Source organism: Papilio machaon, chromosome 4, assembly GCF_912999745.1.
Source record: "Papilio machaon chromosome 4, ilPapMach1.1, whole genome shotgun sequence".
Taxonomy (NCBI): Eukaryota; Metazoa; Arthropoda; class Insecta; order Lepidoptera; family Papilionidae; genus Papilio; species Papilio machaon.
In genome coordinates, this window is record NC_059989.1 from 8,624,398 (window position 1) to 8,650,282 (window position 25,885).

The 25,885-nt window shown below is 36.4% G+C and overlaps 2 protein-coding genes across 2 annotated transcripts in view; one reads left to right on the forward strand and one right to left on the reverse strand.

Annotated features, from left to right (window-relative positions):
* Positions 1-22: 22 nt before the first annotated feature.
* Positions 23-714, reverse strand: LOC123720953. Its single transcript, XM_045677786.1, has 2 exons — positions 548-714; positions 23-172 (listed from the first exon to the last, which is right to left on the reverse strand). Exons 1-2 carry the CDS (start codon positions 644-646, stop codon positions 23-25), a joined length of 249 nt encoding a protein of 82 aa, XP_045533742.1. The 5' UTR covers positions 647-714.
* Positions 715-1,230: 516 nt separating this feature from the next.
* LOC106720732 (E3 ubiquitin-protein ligase HECW2) overlaps positions 1,231-25,885 on the forward strand; it is an 86,351-nt gene continuing 61,696 nt past the window's right edge. Inside the window, exons 1-2 of the mRNA XM_045677787.1 lie at positions 1,231-1,290; positions 2,465-2,919. Of these exons, the coding sequence (XP_045533743.1) occupies positions 2,598-2,919 (322 nt within the window). The 5' untranslated portion in view covers positions 1,231-1,290; positions 2,465-2,597. The remainder of the gene's footprint in view (positions 1,291-2,464; positions 2,920-25,885) is intronic.

The window sequence follows — 25,885 nt, forward strand, 5'->3', positions numbered from 1 at the left end:
AAATGAATATAGTTATATACATTTAATCTGTCTCCATAGAAATGCTGAAGTTAGGTTTTGGTAAAGATTGTAGCAATGTGGCTAATTGAGCCTCCATTGGACCCGCTTTGTTTATAAGATTTTTTAAATTTTTTTCAACTTCAAGGATATCTTGATTAATTAATTCCATTTTCTGAAAACAAAAAAAAAACCTGAGAATAAGTGTATTATAAAATGTATAGATGTTATATAGTTTTTTAATAACACATTCAAGTGTCAAGAAAGTTATCAAGTCTATTTAGTAACCTATTCTAATATTAATAAAGAGGAAAGATTTGTATGTTACAAATGAACTCAAAAACTACGGGAACAATTTAAACAAAAAAATGTTTTGTGATTAGAAAGCCTATATTTATTACTAGATTTTCTTTAAATTCCGTGAGACTAAGTTGTGGGCAAAAGCTAGTAATTGATATCCAGGACTATGTCCACAAGTGGACTAACACACTGATGAAATAGTGAAATAGAAAGTCGTTATTGATACTGACAAACTAAATAATAAATATACCTGTATTATAGACATATACAAAGGTTTGAATTCCTTTTCGCTGTAGCGCATAAAACCGCTTAGATTTGATTCAGTATCCGACGGCGGCGGTGAAGTCATTTTGGTGTTATTCCGGTTGCGGGTTATTTTATCAATAAAAAACAATAATTTTGGATCAAACAATGAAACAATTTAATTAAAACTGGTTGTAAATTTTTTTATTATATAACCTATAAAACAACATAACATTACAATAAAAATAAATAACGGATATCGTTTTTAAAAACCTCTTTGACAGTTTGAATCAAAAGCATTTAAAAAACACCATAGACTTTTAAGATCATAGTTTGACATTATGAAAGAATGAAAGTTCGAGCAAAACTAGTTTAATTAAATTAATTTAACTAGTTTTGCTTGCTGTTTACATAAATAAATATATTTTCTTTATTTTTCATGTCCTAATCGTCTGATAACATATTTATCGATTACACATTTTTAGTCTTTTTAAGTACAAGTAAAGTTTTAGAACGAATAACTTCAAAAATGACATTATGGTGCTGTCAGAAAGTGTCAATATTCCTTAGTTTTGTTTTGCGCAGCGTAATGCATTTTAAACCTTTTTTACCACCAATAGAATCGTAGCTCCGAAACTGTACTTTAACGTGATTGGTTGAAATAAGAAATGAACCAAATCTGGACGTCATCGAAAACTAAATTTCGTAGTCGCAAAGTCGCAAATAGTATTTCTGTTATATTATCGAACGGTATAAATTTAATTAAATCTAAATAATATAATAAGTGAAACCTTTAAAGATTTTAACAGTTATATTTTTAAGAAGTGTGTGTTTTGTAGATTTAACCATTAGGTCAAACATTGTTTTTATTTTACAGTAATTTATTGATTGTAACAAAAGTGAAGCTTTATTAATGTTATAGCTGTATTGTAATGAAATAAATTAATATTTTTTGTTTCTTTTATTTTTCATTAATCGAGAAAATAAGTTTTTATGTTGCATTCTTTTGCTAGTGACTGATCCCTACTATTCCTGTACCTTCCATCTAACCTGATCATTCATTATTTCATTGTGTAATATAGCCTAACCTTTTCATTATTTAGAGAAATTTATTAAATAAATAAGTTGTAGAACACTCATTATTATGCTAGTCCCAGATTGCTGCTTGAACCATAGAAATAGAAAAATAGTCACAATGCTAGTTTTATTTTCTACAAAAATCTTAAAATAGATTTAAATATTTTATTATACATAAAGTAGTCTTGCATCTTTTGAGAACTCTTTTTTATTTTTTTTAGCAACAAATACTAGTAAAAAGGTAAACCCTAGTTGTCCGCTGGTATAAAAAGCTTTCTATTGTAAAATTTTTATTCTTAGTCTGAATTTATTTAAAAAAAAAATTATAAAATATTTTTTCTTTATATTTTTTTCTTTAAATGTACAATTATTATTTGTGTGCATTTAATTTTGACAATCCCGGCAATCATTTCTTTTCATTTTTTATAGAAAGAGGCCACTTATCAAGTTCATATTTTCTAATATCAGCAGTTATAATAATTGGAGTAATAAATATATTCGTTTTAACTTTAGAACAATTAAAACATAGTTTATACATTCAACATATGACCTGCTTAACTCTAATTGTAAGTTATATTTATCTACACATAACAGCAAATAGACAGAATATGTTTTCTAAATAATTTTTCTGAGGCATCAAAGAATAGCTTATGGGTAGGGGATTAGTGAATAAGCGAAATAAGTGTAGGAGGCCGACGTCGCGGCGCCGGTCGGGCTGGCGTCGCGACGTCGCGTCTCCCCCTCTCGTACCCCGCCACCCTCCACTTGTGCATCCAGTCGCCCTCCCTTACCCTTACACCAAACAACCCTCGGGCAATCATTCTTCTCAACTTTCATGGCAATGCAGACGATTTTCATTTACGTGCTTACACTCGTTTTTATCAAACATGAAGTGATGTAATTGAAAATACAGTGTAAAGTTTAGTGTTTTTATAATGTCAGTGTTAGGAATAATGTTTTAATAGACTTTCGGGAGAGTCATGTCAGAAGAACATGACAAAGACTGTACTAATAGTGATAAAACAAACGAGGAACACTGCAATACGAACGAAAAAGTTGAAAAGGTGACAGAAGATATTGAATCGACAGAAGAATCAAAAAGTGCCAATATTAGCGAGGCCCGAACCAGTGCCATAGAAACTAGTCAAAGTGATTTAAATGAAAATGAAGATTTGTGTCATAAAGATGTTGAGGCGGAGCAAGCAATCAGTTGGACTGTTGAAGGCATGGAGTTCAAGATATCGTGGAAGCTGCCTGAAGGATCCACTACTACGGAAGACTATATTGGACTCTGTTATAAAGGTCAGTAACTGCTTTATTTGTGATTTTATATTTTTGTTCAAGTATTCTTTCAAGTCCTTTCCTTAGAGAACCAAAAAAGTTGAAAATTAGGTATTTAAGTTACCCGATAAACCGAAAGTCGTGTGTTGTGTTGTAATTTCAAAACTCGGACATAATATTGGGTTTTAAAATTGCAAGTTATCTAAGTTATCTAATGAACAATTTATTTTTGATTGGCTAACACCATAGCTAACAGTTTCTTTATATAACTGATATCAATGTTGACATAAGCTGCAATGCAGTCGCGGTCTAGTTTTTGCGTCTTCCGCGGCGTTTCCTCAACCGGAGTATAACTGCACCCGACACCGCTCGCTGCATTAATTGACCACAGGAAACATGTCAATGCCCACCCCGGCTCGTAACATGTCACTTTATCAGCCCGAATGTCGTAACACTGCAATCAGATGCATCGCTTCTCAACTTTTTATAATTGCACACGCGAGGGACTGGATTTCATGTTTGTTGACGGAACATATTTGTGATTTTTGTCTATATCTTACTAATATTGTAAATGCGAAAGTTTAGATGGATGGATGGATGTTTGTTATAAGGTATGTCCGAAACGGCTCCACGGATCATGATGAAATTTGGCATAGATGTAGATCACAGTTTGGAAAAACATAGAGGCTACTTTTTTATTAAGCGGCAGGCAAAAGTTAATCTTCTATGAAAGTATAGTTAAATATTTGTCCGTAATACAATGGGCCACTTGTTAAGAACCCCTGGATCTTCTCATTACCATCAAGTATTGGCGAATTTAAATATGGAAGCAGAGTGCAATCACGTCCCGCCCACGCCGACGTGCGCCCGCGCACTCGGGGCACACCGCGCACCGCAAATCGATTAGCTCTCTATTGCTTAACACGATTCTTCATTAGTAATAAATTTTAACAATCTTGTTAACTCGACAATAAAGATTTCCATGTGTATAATATTTAAAAACGAAGGACCACCTTGCGAGTCTAATTAGATCTTTTTATGCATGTTCGAAATAATCGAGAGATTGTAATGCCAATAAAAAAGAAAAGAATAAATCCTTTTGAAAGGACTCTGTTTTCTTAATTAGATAAGAGGTGACCATAGTTTAAACGATATTGATCTATATAATCAGTATTATCTAAATATCTATATGTGATTCAATAAGAAAAATTGATGTACTGGATGTTTTTCACTTGAACATTCAAATTGTGTATTCACGACAATCATGCAGAAGGTTGTGTCAGAAGACTGTCTGTCACAAGATTTACGCGACCTTATGGTTGACGAATTCTTTCATCGTTAGTCAATGAATATGAATGAGCAATTACAAAGATTGTGAGATTGCTGTGTGACTGCGAAATCCGAGGCGAGGCATCGTAGGGCGCGTGCTATGCTGAGGGAGGTTATATAAGAACATGTAATTGCAAACAGTTGTGTAAGATGCCCTTTTTATATGTATGACTTCGATTGCGAAGAGATTCTTAGTTTATAGGTATACTTCTACAGTACCTACATAGTGAATCGAACACTAGAATCAGCAAGAGTAGGTAACTTTATTATTTTTTCATACTTAGCTGTATAAAAACAAGTTTAAATAAGTTTCCTTGACAACTATCCTGCGTGGCTACCGTATATCGTGGATGCTTATTTATTGATTTAACTGCACAATCTTATTTTAAGTTAGTTTTGTTTGCGATGTAAAAATTTTCCATACAATTATCAAAACATTTAATAAACAGAATCGTAATCGTTCTAGATTTATTGTTTACTATTTAGTGTCAATTCCATAATATTGTTGGATCGATGACGTCCGTCTGTGTGGAAGCGTCGCTCGAATTTCACTCGACTTTCGCCGGTCACAATCGTGTCAGCCAAGTCGGTCGGGCGGCTCGTGCGGCTTGTACGGGGACCGGTTCAAAATGTCATTGTTGTCATGCCTGCAGCTTCAGATAGCGTAATGAGGATAATAAGACCAAGTAAATAACCAAAACTAAAAGATGAGAGTAGAGGAACCGGCCTCGCTTCTTCCGCATACAATTAAAACAACTTTCAAATTACAACGCTGCATAACTTTATTTCTGATTAACTCAATACTGTTTAAACATAATATGCTAATCAACTATATTGTTTACCACATTTTGTTGTGATAGGTTTGCTCATTGGACAAGCACTTCCATGTCAATAATTATGTTCTTTCTTAGGGTTTCTACGTCTAAGCCTTTAGAATTCTTCATAACTTGAGAGTAGGAAGTTACGACACTTGCACGATCGAGATAATAAATGGCTTAGTATTTAAAGGTTAAGATGAATAAGGTGTTTTCCTACTTGGTAATATATTATACCTGTGATAACTGTGGCGTCTGTTTTCTATATTATTCTCATTTAACGCTTAAATTAATGACATGTATGCAGTTATATTGCAATAAGACAAGATCTGGAAAACTTTATCCTTTTAAGGTGTTAACTGACATTATCTATATGAGGGGCTTTTATTGAGGAAAAACATATTGTTAAAACATTGTAGTTACTAAATCAATTTTTAAAAATTCATTTTTCTTACATAAGGGACACGGTGCGTACGCGAAGTTAGTCTGCCTATTACATTTGAATGGAAAGATCTAACAAAGTAGCCGCTATAAAGTTTAAATTGGGCCATTTTCAAAGTGATCAGCTGATTGAATTAACACCGAACTTGCAGTAATTGGAGGATGGAACATTCGGCTTGTTCGCGGCGCCTCGGCCGAGCGAGAGCATGAATGGGCCGGCCGCCCCTGTACTTCGCCCCGCCCCGCTCCGCCGCTCGTTTGTGAATGAAGGCGCGCGTGCCGGCCGCCGGCGCACGCTCAGCGGTCGTTCAGTCGCGCCGACGACGACGCACCGGCACGCGGACGCATGAATACTCCGCCACTTTTACTCCGGACGTTCTTAATTTAAAAAAATCGCGCGTTCTGTGAAGTTTAACGTTCCGATTCACGTACCCCTAAAGTTATATTTGTGACTATTTACTGTTTGTAATTATTATATTGTTTAAATTGCGATTGGTTCCGCTACCGGGGAAGCCGTTAGTGGATTAGACGATCAGGCGTATACGGTGAGTAATAATATTTTTCGCAATGGTTATTCGCGTTTATGACAGTACTAGTTGTCGTCTGCGACTTCGTTCGTGCGGAATTAAAAACTTCATTAGTAATCTTTGTGTTCTTCCAGACTATGTTCTACATCTATACCAAATTTCATAGAGATTTGTGGTATCGTTCTGGAGACCCTTCTTCTACCTTCTAACAAACATTCGCATGTACGCGTAATATTACTAGGATTTTATAGCGTTCCGTCTTGCAGGCAAGGCTCATAGAACATTGACAGTGGGTAGCCACTAGCCTCCTACAGCCGGCCCACTGTATTTTACAATTCTTTAGAGCTTGTTTTATATGGATGACTGCTGTAGGTGTAGACCTGTATCACTTTCACATATAAAGATATTACACAATTTCACCAACATTATTATGAGAGGATAATGTCCGAAGGATTCGGTAGGAGAAAAGACCAAATTTATTATGTATACTGTGATCTGAGTGAAAGTATAAAATTATTCCGATTAAATAATACATATTGTCTTAATTCTAATCAAAAATTATTATTATTTACATTTGTCAACCATCACTTATTATTGTGTATATATTTAAGTGGTGATGACAAAACTGGATTTCATTCATACGCGCTTTTACTCTAACAATAGTGTGGAATTATGCGTACAGAATAAATGCGCCTATCGGTCGGACTCAGAGTCTTTAAGTAAGTAAGGAAATCTACACTAAGGGGCTGCTGCCAATTATAAGTATGTGCAATAGATTCATAATAAAATCCCGCGTCTGTGGCCGCTTGGCGCCGAGACGAGGGTACATTCTCGTTATAAGATTCTACCTGGATTACTATTGTTCTCTATGTTTTTGACACCACTTGAATTGTAAAAGATCTCGTAAATTGATGTTAACGATTTCGGATTCTATTGGCTACAAATGCTGTTTATCACTTCCGTTATAATGGTTTTATCTCTAGTGTAGTTTATATCTAAATGTATGCCTTGACACTTAGTGTGTAAATTATTGTAGCCATTTAAATATAATTTATTAAACTTTTTTTTAAGAGCGTCGTCGTGTTTTTTTATATATATAGCTATTTTATTGTGCACATTCAGACTTAATGCAAATTTTAATGCTTATAATGTACATTAAGTATGTCACAGCAGTTGTTTAAAGTGTACTTCGAACTGTATTAGATCATGTTGTATTTTGCCGTTTTGAAAATTACAATCTAAGAATTTCTTTGTTATATAGTAAATGACTATAGAAATTGAATATTTTATACCTTTGTTATAGATATTTACATTGTACCTGAAACGTAGTCAAATTAAATCGGATATATTGCTGTAATGTTTTTGCAATTTGAGATTATTATCTCAAAGTAAAAAATAGCTATGAGCTTTAGCTAAACTTTAATTTGTAATTCACGTATAGGAAAGTATTGTGAGTATATTTGAAGTGTAAGATTTGTCAATGATCGCGCTGGCTGTCTCTCGTACCTCGTGTCGAGTCGTAAACGCAGCGCACGTCCGGTTATATAGGGTTAATAAAACCGCCATCCATCATGGCAGCCCACCGGCGGATATTAAATGGACGCGCCTCACTCCGAACATTACGTTTCATTCCATTATGATAATATAATATAATGTTGTTAACTTCCCATGTTACTAAAGCTTTTTACATTCCTAATCAACGTACAACGAGGTAGCTGTTTTTTTTTAACATCAATCACTTCCTACTTTACCTCTCTTGTCATTAAAGTTTTTATAATGATTGTATCAAGTTTCTCTGCTTTATAATACTTTCTTACCATAGTGGGATAAATATCTGGCCAGTGATAAAGGTGTAAAATCTTTATAAGACAGGTACAATCAGAAAAAAGAACTTTTATTACTTTTTTCATATTGATTAGTGCTGCTAATAAGCTAATGTAATTTAATTTCACTTATATCGGGTCAGGAAAGTTTATCGTACTATACAAAGTCTCAAGTTGTGTGACATTCGCTGTCGTTCTTTGGAAATCGATTCGAGTAATGTGAGCATTGTTGTACCGCATATGGCGTGTCCGTGGGCGTGTGTCGGCCAGTCCCAAATAGTTAACAGTATGTCACAGAGCGGAAGTAACAGCCTACTTGAGCTCGTCCGAAATCATAACGATATTAACTGCGATAAAAATGCTGCTCAAAATAATTGCTCCCGCCCGAAACTTACGTTGAGTGCCTACTTACAATAATTTTATTGTGTGCAATGAGGACGAACAACGGTTATTGTTATATTTTACTGCTTACAATTTACTCTGTCTCTGTCTGATCTCAGTCTATTTATCTGCCGCACACTAATTTGTTTTATGGTACCTTAAGCGATCCGTTCACTAAGCCAAAGTAACTCATCGTGTTTATAAGAGTAGCTTCTTTCAACAGATGTCTACGTTGTAACAATCATCTGCAAATGATCTTGTTGCGACTCGCTTGTGGTTTGAATGCAGTCATAAAGTTTATATTTTTTTACCTAATAATACACACTTGTGTTCTAACATACGCATAAGATATAAAACACATTATTACGTACATTATTAAAGTTTTCTTCTTAAATCTTTTAGTTAACAGTTAAGCAGAGAGGGTTGTTCTGCTATGTAGTATAGGATTAACTTCATTTTTTTAATTCTAAATTGTTAAAAAATTACTATTATTGAATGTCAGTAAGTTATAAGGTCATTGGTGAGTTGGTTGTTTACGATTACGCGGTGAATTCCGTTCTTCGCTAGCTTCCGGAATGTACACGGAAGTGTGACCGGACCGGACTTTACGTCATTATTCGCAAACAATACACACCCACCCTTCACTTTAACGTTAAATGCTAATTAGAAATATTCTGGCTAGAATTAATATTTTTGCAACTGAATAAAAATTCAAAAATCGCTTGAAAGAAATGTAATATTGATGCATTTGAATTTTATAAAGCCCGTTATGTTATTTATTTTTGGAATAAGTTTACGATTTTTTATTTCAATTACATGCAATCTTGAAAAATGATGACTATTCCATCGTTTTGTAAATTTTACAGTATCCATATGAAATAACACCATGAATAATAATTGTTATCTTATAATAATTAATTAATTAAAGAGATTAATTAATAAACTATTGATTTTTGTAACTGGCACACTTCTTTTGTTTCTTCTACATTCATAATATCCTAACATACTATGTATTTAATAGTGGGGAAATGCATTACGTATTAGCGCTCTTCCCTTGTTGGAACAAGGATGGATTATGACGGTCTTGCATCTACTTACTTGTCGATTAGTAAACTAGACTCTTATATTCTCTTAATATCTTTCCTTGGTATGTTACTAATTTGTTTTATACATTAAAATATCGGCGGTAGATAAAGAATGTTATATAGTGTTAGGTTAGCAACATCGATTGACCTCACGCGAGTCTACCGGATGCGGGGTCGCCACGCCCTCTGCCGCCCAGCGTGCCCTGCAGCTTGCATTGTCTCGCTGCACTGCAATGCTGCAAACTGCACGGCTAACTGCAAAGCTTAATGTAGCGACTGTCAATCATGATGATATTAAACTCTTTCCTAATTTATTTCAGTGCTTTACTTTGCCTTGAATAATTATTGGACGAAAGGTACTTGCGGATTAGATCAATTACAATATTGTTGTAGATAAATTTATTTATTTATTGTATTACAAATAAGGTTAAAATATACTTTAATACAATGCAAATATGCATTTTTTATTTATTCTGTCATTTGAGTTAAATAGGCTGTATTTTGATGAACAAAGTTGTTTATTACACGCTTTTGAATATATGCACGAAATAAAATTTATTCATTTTGAAAGTTTTTCAACAATGGTCGGAGTGGAACTATAACTAACCCAAGATATTTTACATAAAAGAATTGTCTTGAATTGACCCAAGAACGCAAACAAAAGAAAGTCAGCCTTTACAAATATGCAGTTTAATCTTAAGATAAAAAAAATATCGTGGTCTATTTTATATGTATTTTAACATATTTTACTGTATTTGAAACTTTTTTTTCATACAATTACATACATCAAATACACAAACGTATCAAAATTAACTAACGGACATAATGACCTAATTATGTAATTGTGGTGATAACAATTTTAACTGTAACTTAATAATTGACAACTCTTAATTTGTTTGTTTTACTTTAGGTTTTTTTATTCATTTGATTTCGGTATGATAAGTTAATCATCACCCGACGTTCTTACGATGAAGGAAAACATCGTGTTGCAACCTGCACATATCTGAGAAGAAATTCAATGATATGTGTTAAGTCAACCAACCCACAATGGAGCGGTGTGGTTGACTATGGCCTAGTCACCTCTAACATAAGGTAGGCTTCGAGCCCTTCGGTGGGGACGTATAGTGAGCTGATGGTGATGAAGTTAATCACAAGTGACAAGTGACAGAATAATATTCAATACTGTAGTTAAGTACGCATGGGTTTCGCACACAGTTAGAACCAGACACAGAAAAAGAATCCAGTATATACCAATTACACGAAATGGTAATAAATCAAATTAACGTCTACAGGAATCGATAAAATTCTTGTTTTATTTCTATATTCGAAGTCTCAATATCCGTTTTCAATTAAACGGGGCATGGATTTCCTTCGGTTTGCTTACACCGCGCACCTCCGGTCGCGTAGACTTATTCTGGTTACATTTTAGACAGAAACTGTTACGTACAGGTTATAGTTATGCTAACGCCAATGCTGGCTGGATTCCGTGCCTGATTTTCGGATGCAGACTTCCTATAACGACAGTAATCATACCACCTGCTGCCATAAATTTTTAATATTTTTACGCTCAACGCTAGTATGTTCTATAAATTATAATGTATGAGCTTATTTGGAATAGCATTGGACTGTTATTGTTATCTTACTATTATTATAAATGCTAAAGTTTAGATGGATGGATGTTCGAAGGTATCTCCGGAACGGTTCAACGGATCTTGATAAAATTCGGCACAGATATGGAATATAGTCTAGAAGAGTACATAGGTTACTTATTAAGTGTTTTTCAATTACGTCCACGCGGACAGAGTCGCGGGCGCCAGCTAGTCCTGTAATATTATATATTCGAAGTTATTCGAGATCTTTAATCTCTGTACCGAAGTAAGCGCATTTTGTGTTTTAGGTAAATAAGTTTGCTAACGAGCAAGTAAGATAATTAACGTTGTTGGTCGATTTGAAACGAACTTGTGACAATATCTATCCATTGTTATATACCAGTAAACCTAAATTCACACAATTGTGTGGAACAAAAGAAGGCAGCGTACTGAATCTCAAAAAACTAACTGCACACGATTTCAAGACATTGTTTGTTTGGGACACGCTCCGATCGCTGTATGAAATTACGCTTTCTTGCTAAATAATACGCGGTGATTCTTTGAACGCTTTATTGTTGCCTTTGTACGTTCACACGAGGTTTCATCAGAGACTCCGCAGCCATTAGGCGACCGCTATGCGATAACTGAAAGAAACTGCCATTCCCACGACTTGAGGTGCAGCACTCTACGATTCAGTTCAGCTAATGTGACTACATACAAACAATAGCACTCCATATTAGCCCTTAAAATTTATAGTCACATGGACTATCTTTCCATGCGTGAATAAAACTCCCTTTTCCATCAAACTCGGTTCCCCGCTGTTCCTTTTGATACTTACTGTTTATTAAATAGCCGACGGGTTCGTTAAGACATTGCTTCGTCGGCGTATTTTTTAAAACCCGCTGAGTCCTCGTCGGTTTCAATTCAGTTTCCTTTTTCTGGAAATAACTCAAGTGTTCTCTTGAAAAATTCTAATTAATCAGAATTGTTTTATACCGATTAAAGGCTACAGTGGTCACCGATTTCTGCCGAATTAATATCCCGCTGGCGGGAACTGAGATGAAGAAATTCTCATTCAGTGAGGACGATATGTGTGTACAAATCAGTTTGTGCATTTTCAAATGGGTTAAGCTTTGGGTTCCTTGATAGGATAGTGTCACGTTAACTTTGTTTATAGACGTAGTTCTCCTGTCTCCGGACTCGTTCCAGCAAATTACTCGTCGACACGTCGTAAAAGCATTAAGCCGGCACTCGAAGAGACGAGCATTGTTGCCGAGTGAAAAACACTGAGAGGAAGCGATAAATAATGTTCGAGGTTTATACGATCCGTCGGTAATGGCCACGGCCGCGGTACACAGCGCTCACACCGCACAGAGCACACCCTCTCGTGCATTCCGACCTGCTATTTATTGTTGCCCTCGATCGATAATCTTTTGTTTTTATATATTTAAAACATTTTAATTGAAGAAATGAAGAGTTACGAGATACTCATTATGGTAAAGTCGCTGATTCCGTAGATATCAATATAGTACTTGCACAAAGTTGGCATCAAATTATTCAAATTTTCAGAACTTTATATTATTTATCTTTAATTCACTAAAGAAATTCTGTTTTCACGTATGAGTTGTAATTTAATAATGAGTCCTTGACACTTGAGAATTAATACAACTGAAAAGTTAAAAAAACTTCTCTTTAACAAAAAACCGAACGAAAAATGGAGCGGAAATACGCACTGTGAACAAAGATGCGGTTGACTTTTTAAACTCTTATTAATATTCGTCCCTTCCGGAAGCAGCCCTTCGCGAAGGGTAGAATCCGCTCAGGCGAAAACGGAAGTAGCATACGCCGTTGTACCCCGCTTCCGTAATTGGTGGCACGGGCTGCGTTTCCGGTCGCCTATAGTGCTCTAATAATAGTTTAAAAATGTTTTCAGTTACTGAATAGTCACTACAAACAATGCACAAATATTTTTATGACCTTCCACGTCTCTTCCACTTCCATCTTCACTCCGACGTAGTTTTAGTACGTTGGAAGTACAAATAGAAATTTTATAAGAACATTGTGTTGAATATAAATTGTAATAAAATTACCCTTGACCTATATCTGTAAATGCCGGCACTGTGTAGCGCAATGTCCTTTTTATAGGTACAATCGTGTTAGGTACACTTAAATAAATTGCGTTATCCTTCGTGCACCATAATTGACACTATTGAGACGTGTCCCCTGTAAATGAGACGCTCTTTGAATACACATTTATGTGTTCGTTATGTTTCTTTCAATTTTAATGTCGTGCACGTCAGAGTCGCAGTAGTAATTCCACATCGAGGACGATTTAATGCGGTCATGGAAGTCATAACATTATTTGATCGAACATCGACTGTGTTAATTCCAAATTTGCCGAAGTGTGGATTTTCCCAAGCCGATCCTTTGTTCGCGCCTGTAGAGATTAAAGAAGGACGGAGGTGCTAATGCGTATACGTAGGCACATCCGGTCCATCGGTATCCGTTAATTGGTCCGCGTAAAAGGGATCTCGTGTAACTCGCCCCCTGCGCCGCCGCGACATCCTCTGAGCTACAAGGGCGGCACGGCGGCGGCTTCGATGTGCGGACGCTTTACTCAAAACGCTCCTTAAAAGGTTCGTCGACCAATTAAATGCGGGGACATCACCGCCCGCTGAGTTTTGTCTTTTCCGCCGGTCACGAATCTTTTTAAATGCTGGAATCAAAAAGTTTCGCTTGTAAAGGGCTCCGACACGCTTTAAATATTGATATTTTTCGTGACTATGTAATCGTTGAAACGATAATAGCTGTCATCGGGCATGGAGCGGCGCGACGCCTGTGCTCGTTTCCCGGACGAGGCGAGCGAGACGGACTTTGCAATAAGAGCGCGCGCAATGCGATCAAATCAAAAATCCTACTTTTTCTTTTGAAATAATTGGTCGTACTACATAAAGCTTAGACCACATGTTGAATGGACTAAGACGTAAAAAGACGTGGATGTTCGTTAGCTGTTATTAAATTCTAACATGATTAGTATTTGTTCGCTGGAAATTGAATATGTTTATAAGATTAAAATGTATAATGTTGTTTATATCTTACCATGTACTTCAATCATATCTTAAATTAAAATTTTATATTCTTCTGTCTTTTGTTAATTTTTTCGCATACGCAGTAGATTTCCCACGATTGCTCATTTTTTTATAAGCAGGGATTCATTGCCCGTGGCGCCGCAGGTCATATATATTTCTATACGAAGCCTAATCAGAACAGCAAGCTCCCATGACGGCTTCTTAGACTGGAACGAACTTATTCCCTCATAATTAACAATTCCCACATTACCATTTATATTATTTGTATGTCTTTCATTTGCAGACACAGGTCTTTTGTAATGGTTGCATCTGCTTTTATATCTCAACCATTTTCTGAAAATTTAAACTTTTTACAATACTAAACATTTCTCGAAGCGATGATTCATCGCTTGCAATAACAATTTCCTTAGTCTTAATAACTTTAGCTAGAATCTTATAAAGCGCAAATATATGAAAATGTGACACGATTTTAACCTAGTTTAGATAACGTAAATCATTCTGTCGGATGCGGTGTAGTGGGAGTGAATTCTACGAATACAAAATAAATAATAAAGCCTGAGCAGATGCCGCTGGTAGCGGATACGTCACGGGGCCGAAGCCAGAAGGATATCATAATTCGTGGTTCATTATAATGTACACCTAAATCCAAATTTCAACGCGAACGATTCTAACTTTAGATTAATCCAGTAAACAATATCGAATCTTTGCGAAAGGCATGTTGCAGCAAAGACGTCAAACGTCGTTTCCTCAATTTTAGGGATTGTAAATATTTCACCACGTAATTTCGCTGAAGTGGGCAGATTCTTATTGGTTTGGCCAAAGGTGCCGTCCTGGGAACTTGCCTATTGTAGTCGTTCCTAGAAACGCGCTATGGGAATATTAGGCTCGGTGAATGGAAGACCATACGGAGCGGCGGAAACAATAGGTGTTAACTTCTCCCGTATTGCTTCCATTGCTTTTAAATTCAGATGTGAGCTGATTACTGACAGCGTTTTATCTTTTTAAAGTGCAATTGTTTGGTGATTTATATTGAATTAGTTTTATTAGAATGTCTATTGTGAGAATAAAACTGAGATAATATTTTTCATAAATATCGGGCTCGTAAACAACCTGATCGATGGATTATTTTTCTTAATATTACATTGTGCGTCGTCGTGTTCTTCTAATTTTATAAAATGAGCCGAAGTACTGTAAGAAGGTATTTTAGATGTGTATTAATATTTGTTTAAATCTTTAGTTTTGTATGTAAACATGTGAGCGTTTGTGAACACTAACACTAAACAGTTTGTTTTTGTTATTAGAGGCGTTGATATCTTTGTGATTCGCAGCGTAGATAACAATGTATGTAAGTATGAATAATTAATTGTGCTCGTACAATTCAATGAAGTGTACATTTAGTACAACGCTACAATTTAAAAGTGTATCTTTTTCAGTTATTTGAACCATTTTTTTACGACGATGTGAAGAAAATGTTTAGCAAAAATAATAGAGTGATTATTTGGTTTAGTTATTTACCATTATGTACTTGTTTATATGTGTTAATTTGCGACCTTTAAAGATACGACCTCAAAAATTAAAAAATATATAATTATTCAAGGAATTCACTATTAGGTGTTCATTTAGCAGGTCACTAAAGTGACAGTTACTTTGCCATTAGCTTTGGCAGTAGCTTCGGGCAGCAGTAATAAACTTGCTAAGCTGACAGTCGAATTTAAATCTGGGATTAAAATGCTGTAGACGGTTTTTTTACAATTCTAGAGTACAACAAATGTGATTTAAATCTGTTTCGAAGATACCCATCCTATTATAATTTTGGATATGTTTTATTTAAAATTTTATCATCTTGGTTCGTACTTATGTTTTATTTAACAGTTTATGAAATTTTAATGCCTGTACAAAGGATCAGTATGGATCGGCAAATACATTTACCTGTTCTAGTTGTTACTATGGCATTTCAATAGAATGAATGGGGCATGAACAATCGTTGCTTTAAGAATGAACTGTGAGTATAAAGTTTTGCTAACTCTAGATTAGATTCATCTTCTTTTAATATTTATAGAGTTTCAATATATTGGAAGACCGGTTTATAAAATTTACTTCTTGTCTATTTTTATAGTTATTTATTATTATAAACCTTTTTGTAATCTCGTTATACCTACGGACGTATCCTTAATGCTGATATTTTTCACGTTTTGCAACAAAGTCCTTAAACATTAATGACGTTGAAATCATACAAAATGTTGTGCTCATTTCATTAATTACGTAGTGATAGGTTCATGAATAGCGATTCTATAATAAATTGTGTCCTAATCATTATTTTAAATTTCGATAAAGATTTGAGATCGATTCCTTAAAATGTAAATTTTATGGAGGTCAATCTAAATATTTCAAATATGTCCGGAGTTAATTTAGAAGTCGTTTGAACTCTAACTCATTGATTTACTTTAGACGTTTTTCGATGAACATTCGGCGGAAATCATTATGCGCTTTCCGCCGCCTGACGTACTCCTGCCCTGTAAAAATATATTCATTAAATCAGCGATCAATACTTGATTTAGTTGGATCTTTCCCGGCACATCCTTAACTGATATTCTCACGATCTCGTTTTTAGACATATCTTGAACTCCTAATCAGTGAATTAAATTTCACCATAAGAACTAAGTGTTTGTTGTGGGCATCAAATAAATTTCCTTGACTATATAAAATTGTATAGTGAGTTTTCAAGACAAATTTTGCAGTATCTATGTGGAAAATGTCTTCAGGGCGGGCTCTTGCAATATCGGCGGGGGCCGTGTCACACATATTGACACAGTAAATATTTGAGGTGTAACACGAGCTCAAGACGAGTCTCGTGGGCCCACTTTCGTGTAGGTGTCACTCGGATAAAGGCTTGCCGTAAACCATAGAGATAACGACAGTGTTTGCACAGAACAAATCAAGTTTGCTCACTTATAGCCGTGGATCATTCGTCTATCCGATATAAGACCTCATTTACACAAGTATCCGAGCTATAAGCTTTTACGGCCGCGCCAGAAAAAATAGTGCACAGTACAACCTCACGTTATATTTGCGTTGGTCGTATTTGGTGTCACAACTATTAATATGTGTAAGTATTATCACTTGGATGTAAATGACGATGTATTGATGTAGGTTTATTAGTATCAATTGAATATGAAAATACAGTATCGAGTGTGTTGAGCCACATGACGTTAGAGATCATTAGAAAATAGTAATTATACATATAATCTATTCACTATTCGTTATTTCTTAGTTTAAGCCTCATGTTTATTGGAACGAAGTTTCTTATCGCGCGTTGTGCAAGGGGGCTAGACGGAAAAAATTCTTACGAAAAGTTGTCACGACACTTTTTGCTATAGTAAGTATGTTAACGACGAATGAGCGCTACTTCACCATGGCAACGACGTGACAATATATAACGACAATTCATAGAAATAAAATGTACTTCTTGTGAAGACTTAAGTTTTTTATTCATAGAATAAACATTGGTTCCTTCACTAATTAATTGAAAGGAGCTTCGTTCCATCCGGGTGTCCCTTGACACCTCTCAAGTTTTTTGAATTACACTATGTATTTGTTAGAAATCTATTTATTCAGCAAATAACATTTGTATCAAAATTTCTAGTTTTATCTCCTGTTAAATGATTCAGATTAAAATTTGTCATCTCGTCTTTATAGTAGATTTTTATATTTTACTCAACGTCAACAGTTAGCAAGGCAAACATCAGTATCCGTAAACAATCCTACCGTCAAGGTCGGTAGTATTTACTGAGCTCCTAACGCTAATGCACAAACAAAACGACTCGAGTGAATTGCAGGCACGTCTCAATGATGTCCCTCTCAATGCATTATATTAATTCAACTCTCGATAACAGAATATGAACGAATTAATAAAGCTTCATTCACATTGTATGTCACAGTTATATTCCCTATTGTTGCGTTATTAATAGATATGATTGTTTTATATTAAAGTACAAAAGTGGCTGATAGTCAGTATGAAAGCATATCATATTCTATTACAATATATCGCTTCATTAATCGTAGTATAATTGATTCGAAGCAAAACAGATCAGTGTGTACAGGACCTAAGATCGCTGATTATGTAATAGGCGTGCGGACAGCTCAATAAAGCGGCGGTTGGACGCGTGTTATAAATCGCCAGCGGAAACGAGTGCCAGTAATGAGCTTCGGATGTCGCTCAGCTATTGTGCCGGGCGAATAGGTATCGACTTCCTCACTTCAGTTATCGGTAACAACGCAACGCTATAATGAGGCATTGTTTCTGCGTAAGGAAGTCTTCGCATCTTATTCCGTTTTCAGGACGCAGATTCCTGCTGTGATCTGATTGTAAAATAACGGCGAGTTATAGAGCAGATCAGTAATGCAATCATTTGTACATTAAAATGTCCTTACGCGGATACAGCGATAGCGGCCGCAGTTCAACAGCTGTTCGGTTAAACTTCGTATCTTATATCACACAAATAAATCAGTAACAATTCCTTTCCACAGATTTCAATGCGAAACTGTAGAAATTTATTTGAATTAATCCATATATCCGTTCGTCTGTGCGACTGAGAACCGGCGCGCTTCGCCAATCCAACGGAAACTCTGCTCATATTTACTTGACCACTTCTTTACTCGGCTCGTCCGATCTCCATTTTTATTTACATTACGTGGGACGCACGGATCCGCTGCGGATGGAGCTGCGTATTGTCAACAGAAGTCTTGACTCTGTGTAATGGAGCGTCACAATAACAGCCTCCGGGTTGTTTACTCTACGGATTTAAGAGGTTAGAAATTGATCGCAATAACAAATAGGCGTAAAATGTATAGGCATATTTTAACTCAAAATTTTTAAGATAGGGTTCATATGTTAGAGTTAAAGCTTGATTTTTCATCCGTGAATGAATAGGTGACGCTGAGGAATAGTAAAAATATTATTTTCTAGTTTAGGCTTTAATCTTTTGCGAGCACGCGGTGTGAATTTAGGTTAATGTGTCGGTCAGCTTCCCCAAGGTCGTAATGCTAAATTTTAGTGTGTCTGTTTTACATAATAATTAATGAAGAATTCTTTATGTTATGTTCGACATCGTTATAACGTATTTCCGTTGAGTGGGCGGGGGATTTGGACGTTCTCATTTGTTATTCTAATCTCGTTAGGATCCACTTATTTGATGGTTTTTTTTTCTTATTATTCTAGAATTGTATTCTATGCTTTCAATGAAATACGTAATTTGTGTAATTTAAAACTACATCTGCTATTTTAATCTTTACGAAGATAATTTAAATCAGGTTTTCTTTATTTCTTTTTTCAATTATTTTCTGGACCTAATGACCAAATACTCTACTATATTTAATATAGGAAAATGTTTTACGTTACATTCAATTAAAAATGTATTACTAATTGAATTGTGTTAACTGCAACGTTCTATAATATCGTAATTCAAGTCCAGTTTCAATATTAACGTCCTTGGTGTGGACCCGTTTCACTTCCTGTTACGCTTCGAATTGTGTACTCGTATAACGTCATTCATTCAGTCTCAATCAAAGGATCGTGAATGAGATGTTTGCCGCGTACGACGTACATAGGTGTATGTACACTTATAATGCAACAACTCGCCCGTTTCCTGTTATGTGGAGCATCGATACGTGTTGTACGGTGTCACAGTCTGTAAGACCAGCAGAAGCAAGGTGAATCTCAAAGGAATGTCACGCTTATATCAGTATAGCAAGGTCCATGATGTGTTGACCGTGGCGAGAATACTACAATTTGTTTAGCGTCTTAATTGTGTTATTACGTGATATACTTATTAGATATATATTTTCCTTAAATTTGTAAGAGAAAGAAAAATAACGAGATGAGTAGCAAGGTCGAATATTGAAAAATATTTTTTCGGTTATCAATAATAATTGTGGAATCTACCCTTTATCGTGTCTGGTCTAAATTATTATTTTTTGGTAAACTCGCGGTGGTTCAGTATTTTGGGATGGTCTAACAATTTCAGTTATGAAACCTAAGTTACGGCAAGCAATAATCAATGCTTAATTTTCTATTTCAGATTTTCATAATAGTCTCTTGACTCATTAAATGTGTAATGTTCTGTACAACGCATGTAATATGTTATATATACCTTTTTATGCAAATGTTGTTTAAATTTCATTCACTTGGAATGCAATGTATCGGATTCGTTAATACTGTAGACATTTCTAGTCGCGGAGCGGCGGGAGGTTCGGAGGGCTGTCCCTCCAAGGCCAGCGGGTTCGTTAAGGCCATTCATGGAGCGTATAGCCCTCTCCTTCGTGTGTCCCTCTGCCCCGGGACAGGATACTCTCTCTTGCTGTGTGCTATGCTGGCCGTTCGATTTCTTTTTTTTTAATTCGGACCTGGGCAAAAAGGCGAGGCACAATTGTAATGCACCGGATGCACTAACGAGTGTTATTTTTTAAGGCTTTGAGTAGGATTAGTTCGTTTTTGTTTGTTGTTGTTTCCGTTTTGTCTTTATTCTTCGTTCGAACATGTAGATATAGTGGCCACATTGTTAGTGTCGGTCTAATTGTGTCCAGTATCGTATTGTTTACTTGTTTATATACGAGTAAGTGACGTGTGTCGTCAGAATGAAAGACTGTTTACTTGTGACATTTCGAGCGCACATTTCTATTACCGTCCATGAATAGTATTAAATAAACACAACGAAGCCGAAGCTGATTTGATCTTTGAACAAGTAAACTAAGGACATGATTATCATTATATTTATTGCTAGTTCAATGAAAAGTAGTATTACCAAAAACTATCTCCTGCTATCAATATTAATGAACATTCCAATCTTCGGCGGTATACAACTTAATAATAATGGCGTATATCACATATACCTATATGTACATACGATACGAGCGAATTTGATCTTTACGTAACGTGAAATAGGCAGCAAGGCCGACTGTGTGCCGAAATTGGAGGAGCATATTTCGGACGTGCATTGTGGGCAATTCGTCATGATTTGCGTATGTAAATCGATGGAATTTAGTCGTGCGGTGTAACGGTATTTTCGTCGATATACGGCAGGAAAGCGGATGCTATAAACGCGGCTGCAGCGGTACGCCAAAACCAACGTATCCTATTGCCGGCGTTCCACAGCTACGTCGACATCCACCGATGAGTAACATCTATCTTATGGAAACGTTCTTTTTTCAAATAATGTAGAAGCCAGCGCTAGGGCATGTGATTGAGAACTCTTTACCTCCTATCGACTTCGTGTCCGGACACACTCGCTGGGGATTAACATTTCGCACCCGTATTCTAAAGAAGCGCTAATGTTCGCACACCCACGCCGCCGCGCCGCACCGAAAGCCCCTCTTATTTGAATTCCGTCTCTCAACTGTGAACAATTAATTCAATTATAATCTTCCGTTAACGACGGCTCAGCTTAAAATTAACAATTCGCAAAACTTTTTATTTCATCAAACAAAAAGTAAATGTGTTTTTATTCTCGCTATTCGTTACTGGCAGTTTAATTTAAATACACATAAATTATTCGTTGGGCCGTATTAAAAAAAAAAACCTTCCCAGCTTACAATTTGTTTTCGCGAAATGACTTTGATAAAACGAAAAGAACAAAACCGATCTTCCTGTTTGCGAGAACCGGTCTCGGTGTTTATTTCGGCGATGTTTATGACGGAGATCATAAAACTAAGTGAAATCTACTGACTTTTCGATTCATAACCGTATTGATGAATGAACCTTCCGCGAATTCTACAGTTTTAGCCCAACATTCTAAGATCCGTTTCCCTTCCATTCTTGATATCAAATGTTGACCATATCGAGTGTTTTAGCTTTGTAGACTGGAAGTTGTAGAAATGTTAAATGGTGTCAAGTCCGGCTTTTGTATCCGTTTTGGGTGAATACAATAACTTAAAGTATTTATAATGTGAACTGTTTTAGCGTGGGGTACGGCCTCATGCGTTGTCTAACAAATATGGTGGTCGGTGAAAGTAACAGCGGTTGCTTGCGGTCGAAGCCATGTTTCACCTTCTCCGGGCATTGGCGCGCCTTTTCTACGTACCATTCATGCAAACAATATCTACTTATTAAGACTAACTTATATTTATATTTAATATCTTTCACTCCATCTGATGGTGGTTATCCTATGAAAGGGTGTGCTACTGGAGAATATGTACTTACAACATAATTGTTGGGATCGCTACAAGAGAGATTCTGATCTGCATATCTACTATTCTGACTGCTTATCTAAACGATAAGGTACGTACTTATCTTATTTATAAATTTATGTCGAAGCTCTCAAGTCGTTTATCTCAATCACGATAACGTTATCTTTGTTGATCCTTTATCACTGCCGCTTACTTCTAAAAGCTCAGAATCTTAAAATCTAAAGTGCGTCTTTTATAAAAAAAAATATTTTTTTAAATATTTTAGTTTCAAACATATTTCGTAGTACATAACTATCTTGGACAGTTAATTACCTACACACTAAACCGACTAAGGACACTCCTTAATTATTAAATCTTAATGACTTCGTTGTCCCTAAGTCAAACCTAAAGTTAACATATACGTACATAAAATTAAAATACTTGTTTTGTCCTTATGAGTTTCTAGAAACGATGTTGAAACAAGTTTTCTGAGGACGCATCACAGTATTTTGTGATCAGCTCTGTGCTAGTATTATCTGTTCACAATAGAAATATTAAAGCATTTTGTATGGGCGGGGAACAAACGACATCTCTAAAGAGAGCTCTATCACCGACCCCCACGGCTAATCCTACGCACTGAGCACTTCACACATCGCACCTTGCCTCACATCTGTTTTTATTATAGTGCTAGAAGGTTTAGTGCTACAATTTGTACGGGCGACTGTCTATGTACGGCGCTCCACCGCACCCACGGCCCATTATCAATCACCAAGGATCGATCGAACGGGATCAATGAGAGCCGGTGCGCTGCCGTGGGCGCCCGGTCGACGAACTGCGCGGGCGCCGCCTCACGGTCTACTCTAATTCAATTTAACGACAATTCCACGCACATACCACGTACGACCGCTGTCGCCACCTCCCCGCCCGGTGTTACAAGTAACGTCGCGAGATTAACTCCTACATGCCTCTCAAATTTAAATCTTAATTATAATAACGGGCGACGCGCGCTAAGCTTGAGTTATTACGTAAAGCTCTCGTGGAAAGAGCTTCGTGTAATATTTTACGGAATTAATTTTTCCTCTGTTAAGTTGGGCCCGGGCCCCCGAACGTCGGCCTCGACATGGGAAATTGTTCAGTGAAGTAGATTTCCTTTTCTCGCGATGGGTCCATTGTTTCGCTGATAAGTCGTCCAGCGCGGACCGGATCCGCAAGGATGGGCGGTGTCACCTTGAGTGCCGGATGCCGGCGCGCTCGCGGTGAGCTATCGGCAGTCGATCGTGCGAGCGTCTCGCCGCGTTATGGCCGTTTGTCTGTTTGTCTCTGCGAGAGACGAATTTATTTTACGAGCATCGACGTCCGCTGACGAGACCTCGACCAAGGTCGGCTCCCGCGACCGATCGGGCGATGCATCGATCGGCATTTAATTTGTTACGTTCATCTGCGTCTGTGAACAAGTCTACCCGACCGGGTGATAACTAGTCGAAGGGCGATCTTCAGGCGGCGTAATCGGCTGGCGGCTGGAGCGTGGGTGAAGTTTCCGTGTCCGATGACCGCCGAGAGGCGCCCTGTCCGCACTCACACCGCCTGACAAATTTAAATTTTGTCGTCTATTTCTGTATTCCGTAGCCGCCCAGAATTTATCTTCGCGCTTTAAGTAAAAGCCGCTAATGGTGAGTCGGAATAACCACAGACCATTCTGTTAAATCGGTATAAGCCATGAGTAATGCTCTCATCTCTAATTTTTGTTAATAGACGCTCGCCTGGCCATAAATAGATTAATAAATTTTATGTTTTGTATCGTACATGTATATAGCCAACATTTATGAATTGATTATAATAATAATGTACAGATTTATATCACCTTGTGGTGAAATTTTACAAAATATAACTTTTACAATTAGGGGTAATGTTTTACAATTTGAATTTTAAGTCTTGTAGGATTGTGAAACTCAATTTATACTGTGTAGCACTTTATATATATCTTACAAATATTATAAATGCGAAAGTTTAGATGAATGGAACGGCTCAAAGGATCTTGATAATATTTGGCACAGATGTAGAACATAGTCTGGAAGAACTAATAGGCTACTTTTTAGATTTTTTTAATGCCGCGCGGACAAAGTCGTGGGCGGCAGCTAGTTTGATTATAAATTTAATATCAATATGCTTTTTCTTTTTGTTTTATTGATGATAATCTGCTGTACTCGAATCAAGTCGTCCTCTTTACATCTATATTCAATAATAAAATAGTTACACCACTTTACTATCCGAAGACGTCCGTCGTTCAGCAGTCGGGGGTTGTAGGTACCACTTGTAACATAGCATCCTATTGTTCCGCAAACGTCATCATCACAATTTGTAACGCCGCCGTTTATTTCCGTATCCGTTATTGTAGTGCCGTCCACTGCAATTTAAACATATCTTCGACTGACGAGATATATTAGGGCAATTTTACGATTTATAATTTCAAATATAAATATCATCTTTCATTCGCACATGTTAAAGTTGAAAATTGAACGGTATCATAATCTCCCTTTGATGTAGAACTGGAATATGGACAAAGACGGATGTCCGGTGCCGGTCAGGATTTGTTTCACACGAAGCGAACTCGGAATTCGAAGCGTTATACCTCTGCATTAGGGACATATTTCGATAAGCCTATTTAAATAAAATACTCTAAAATAGTCACGTACGGTTCGTGGTAGAGTTTACAAGGTATATATCATTTTGCGTGTAGACATTGATGTTTGGTTAGGCCAATGTAGTCTTTTATGCAATGTTGTTACGTAGGGTGGATGAGGTCGAAAGAAACCTTCCGGTTCTTTAGACATGAGCCGCAGTGCACCGGAGAGCTTTTGAAATGCCCGTCGTTGTGCGTCGTTGGCTGTATAAACAACAATTGTTGTACGGGTGTGTGATTTCAGCTTTTTGTCCGCTCTGCGCCGTAAAGGGACCGAGCTAATAGTATTACTGTGAATCCGGAAGTTAGTTCTGCATATACAATACAAACGGAAATCAATTTTTGGACAATGAATTCATATAAAAATAATTTTGCTATAATATTTCGACAAATCACAAAGATAGTCTTTTTAAGATTTAGCTTAGGTTAATAGGTGTTAGTATCGCCAAAAAATTTGAAAAAGTTTTTCATAAAGCAAATTAGCTGGTTGCGTTTTGAGCACGTGATTTTTTCTGTTCGTTTTCCTTAAAGCTTGTTTCAATGACAATAAAGTTCTTATTGTCCATGTCCTGTCTGTTGCGAATTGCTTACTAAGTTAATATGGAGGTTTAAAAATGTATTAATAAGTTAAAAGTTTTAAAATTTAGTGTCACATTAGAATTTTTAGACTTCCAAGACCCATGCGACCACTTCTTTATACAATTTATTATTCTTAATATATAATGTATAATATCCTGGTTGTATAAGTATGTGCTAAACTTAGCTTTGACATACCGTTAATACCGTTTTTTATTTCGGCACTGGCGTTTTGCATACAATACCTATAGCGGACTGCGACAGTCCACCGGATGTGACGTAGCCGTGGCGGCTGTCCACGGCCGATTGTAACAGAGTAACACAGGCATAACCTAAACTATGACCTAACGTAACTCTTTAGATATAAAGTTATTCATTCAATAGCAAGGGCATAAATTAATTAGTATTACAAAGTTCATCTCATCTCTGTACTGATTCAGTGGCGTAGATCGTTAATCTTTTTTTTTTAAATAATATCAGTAACTGTATTTG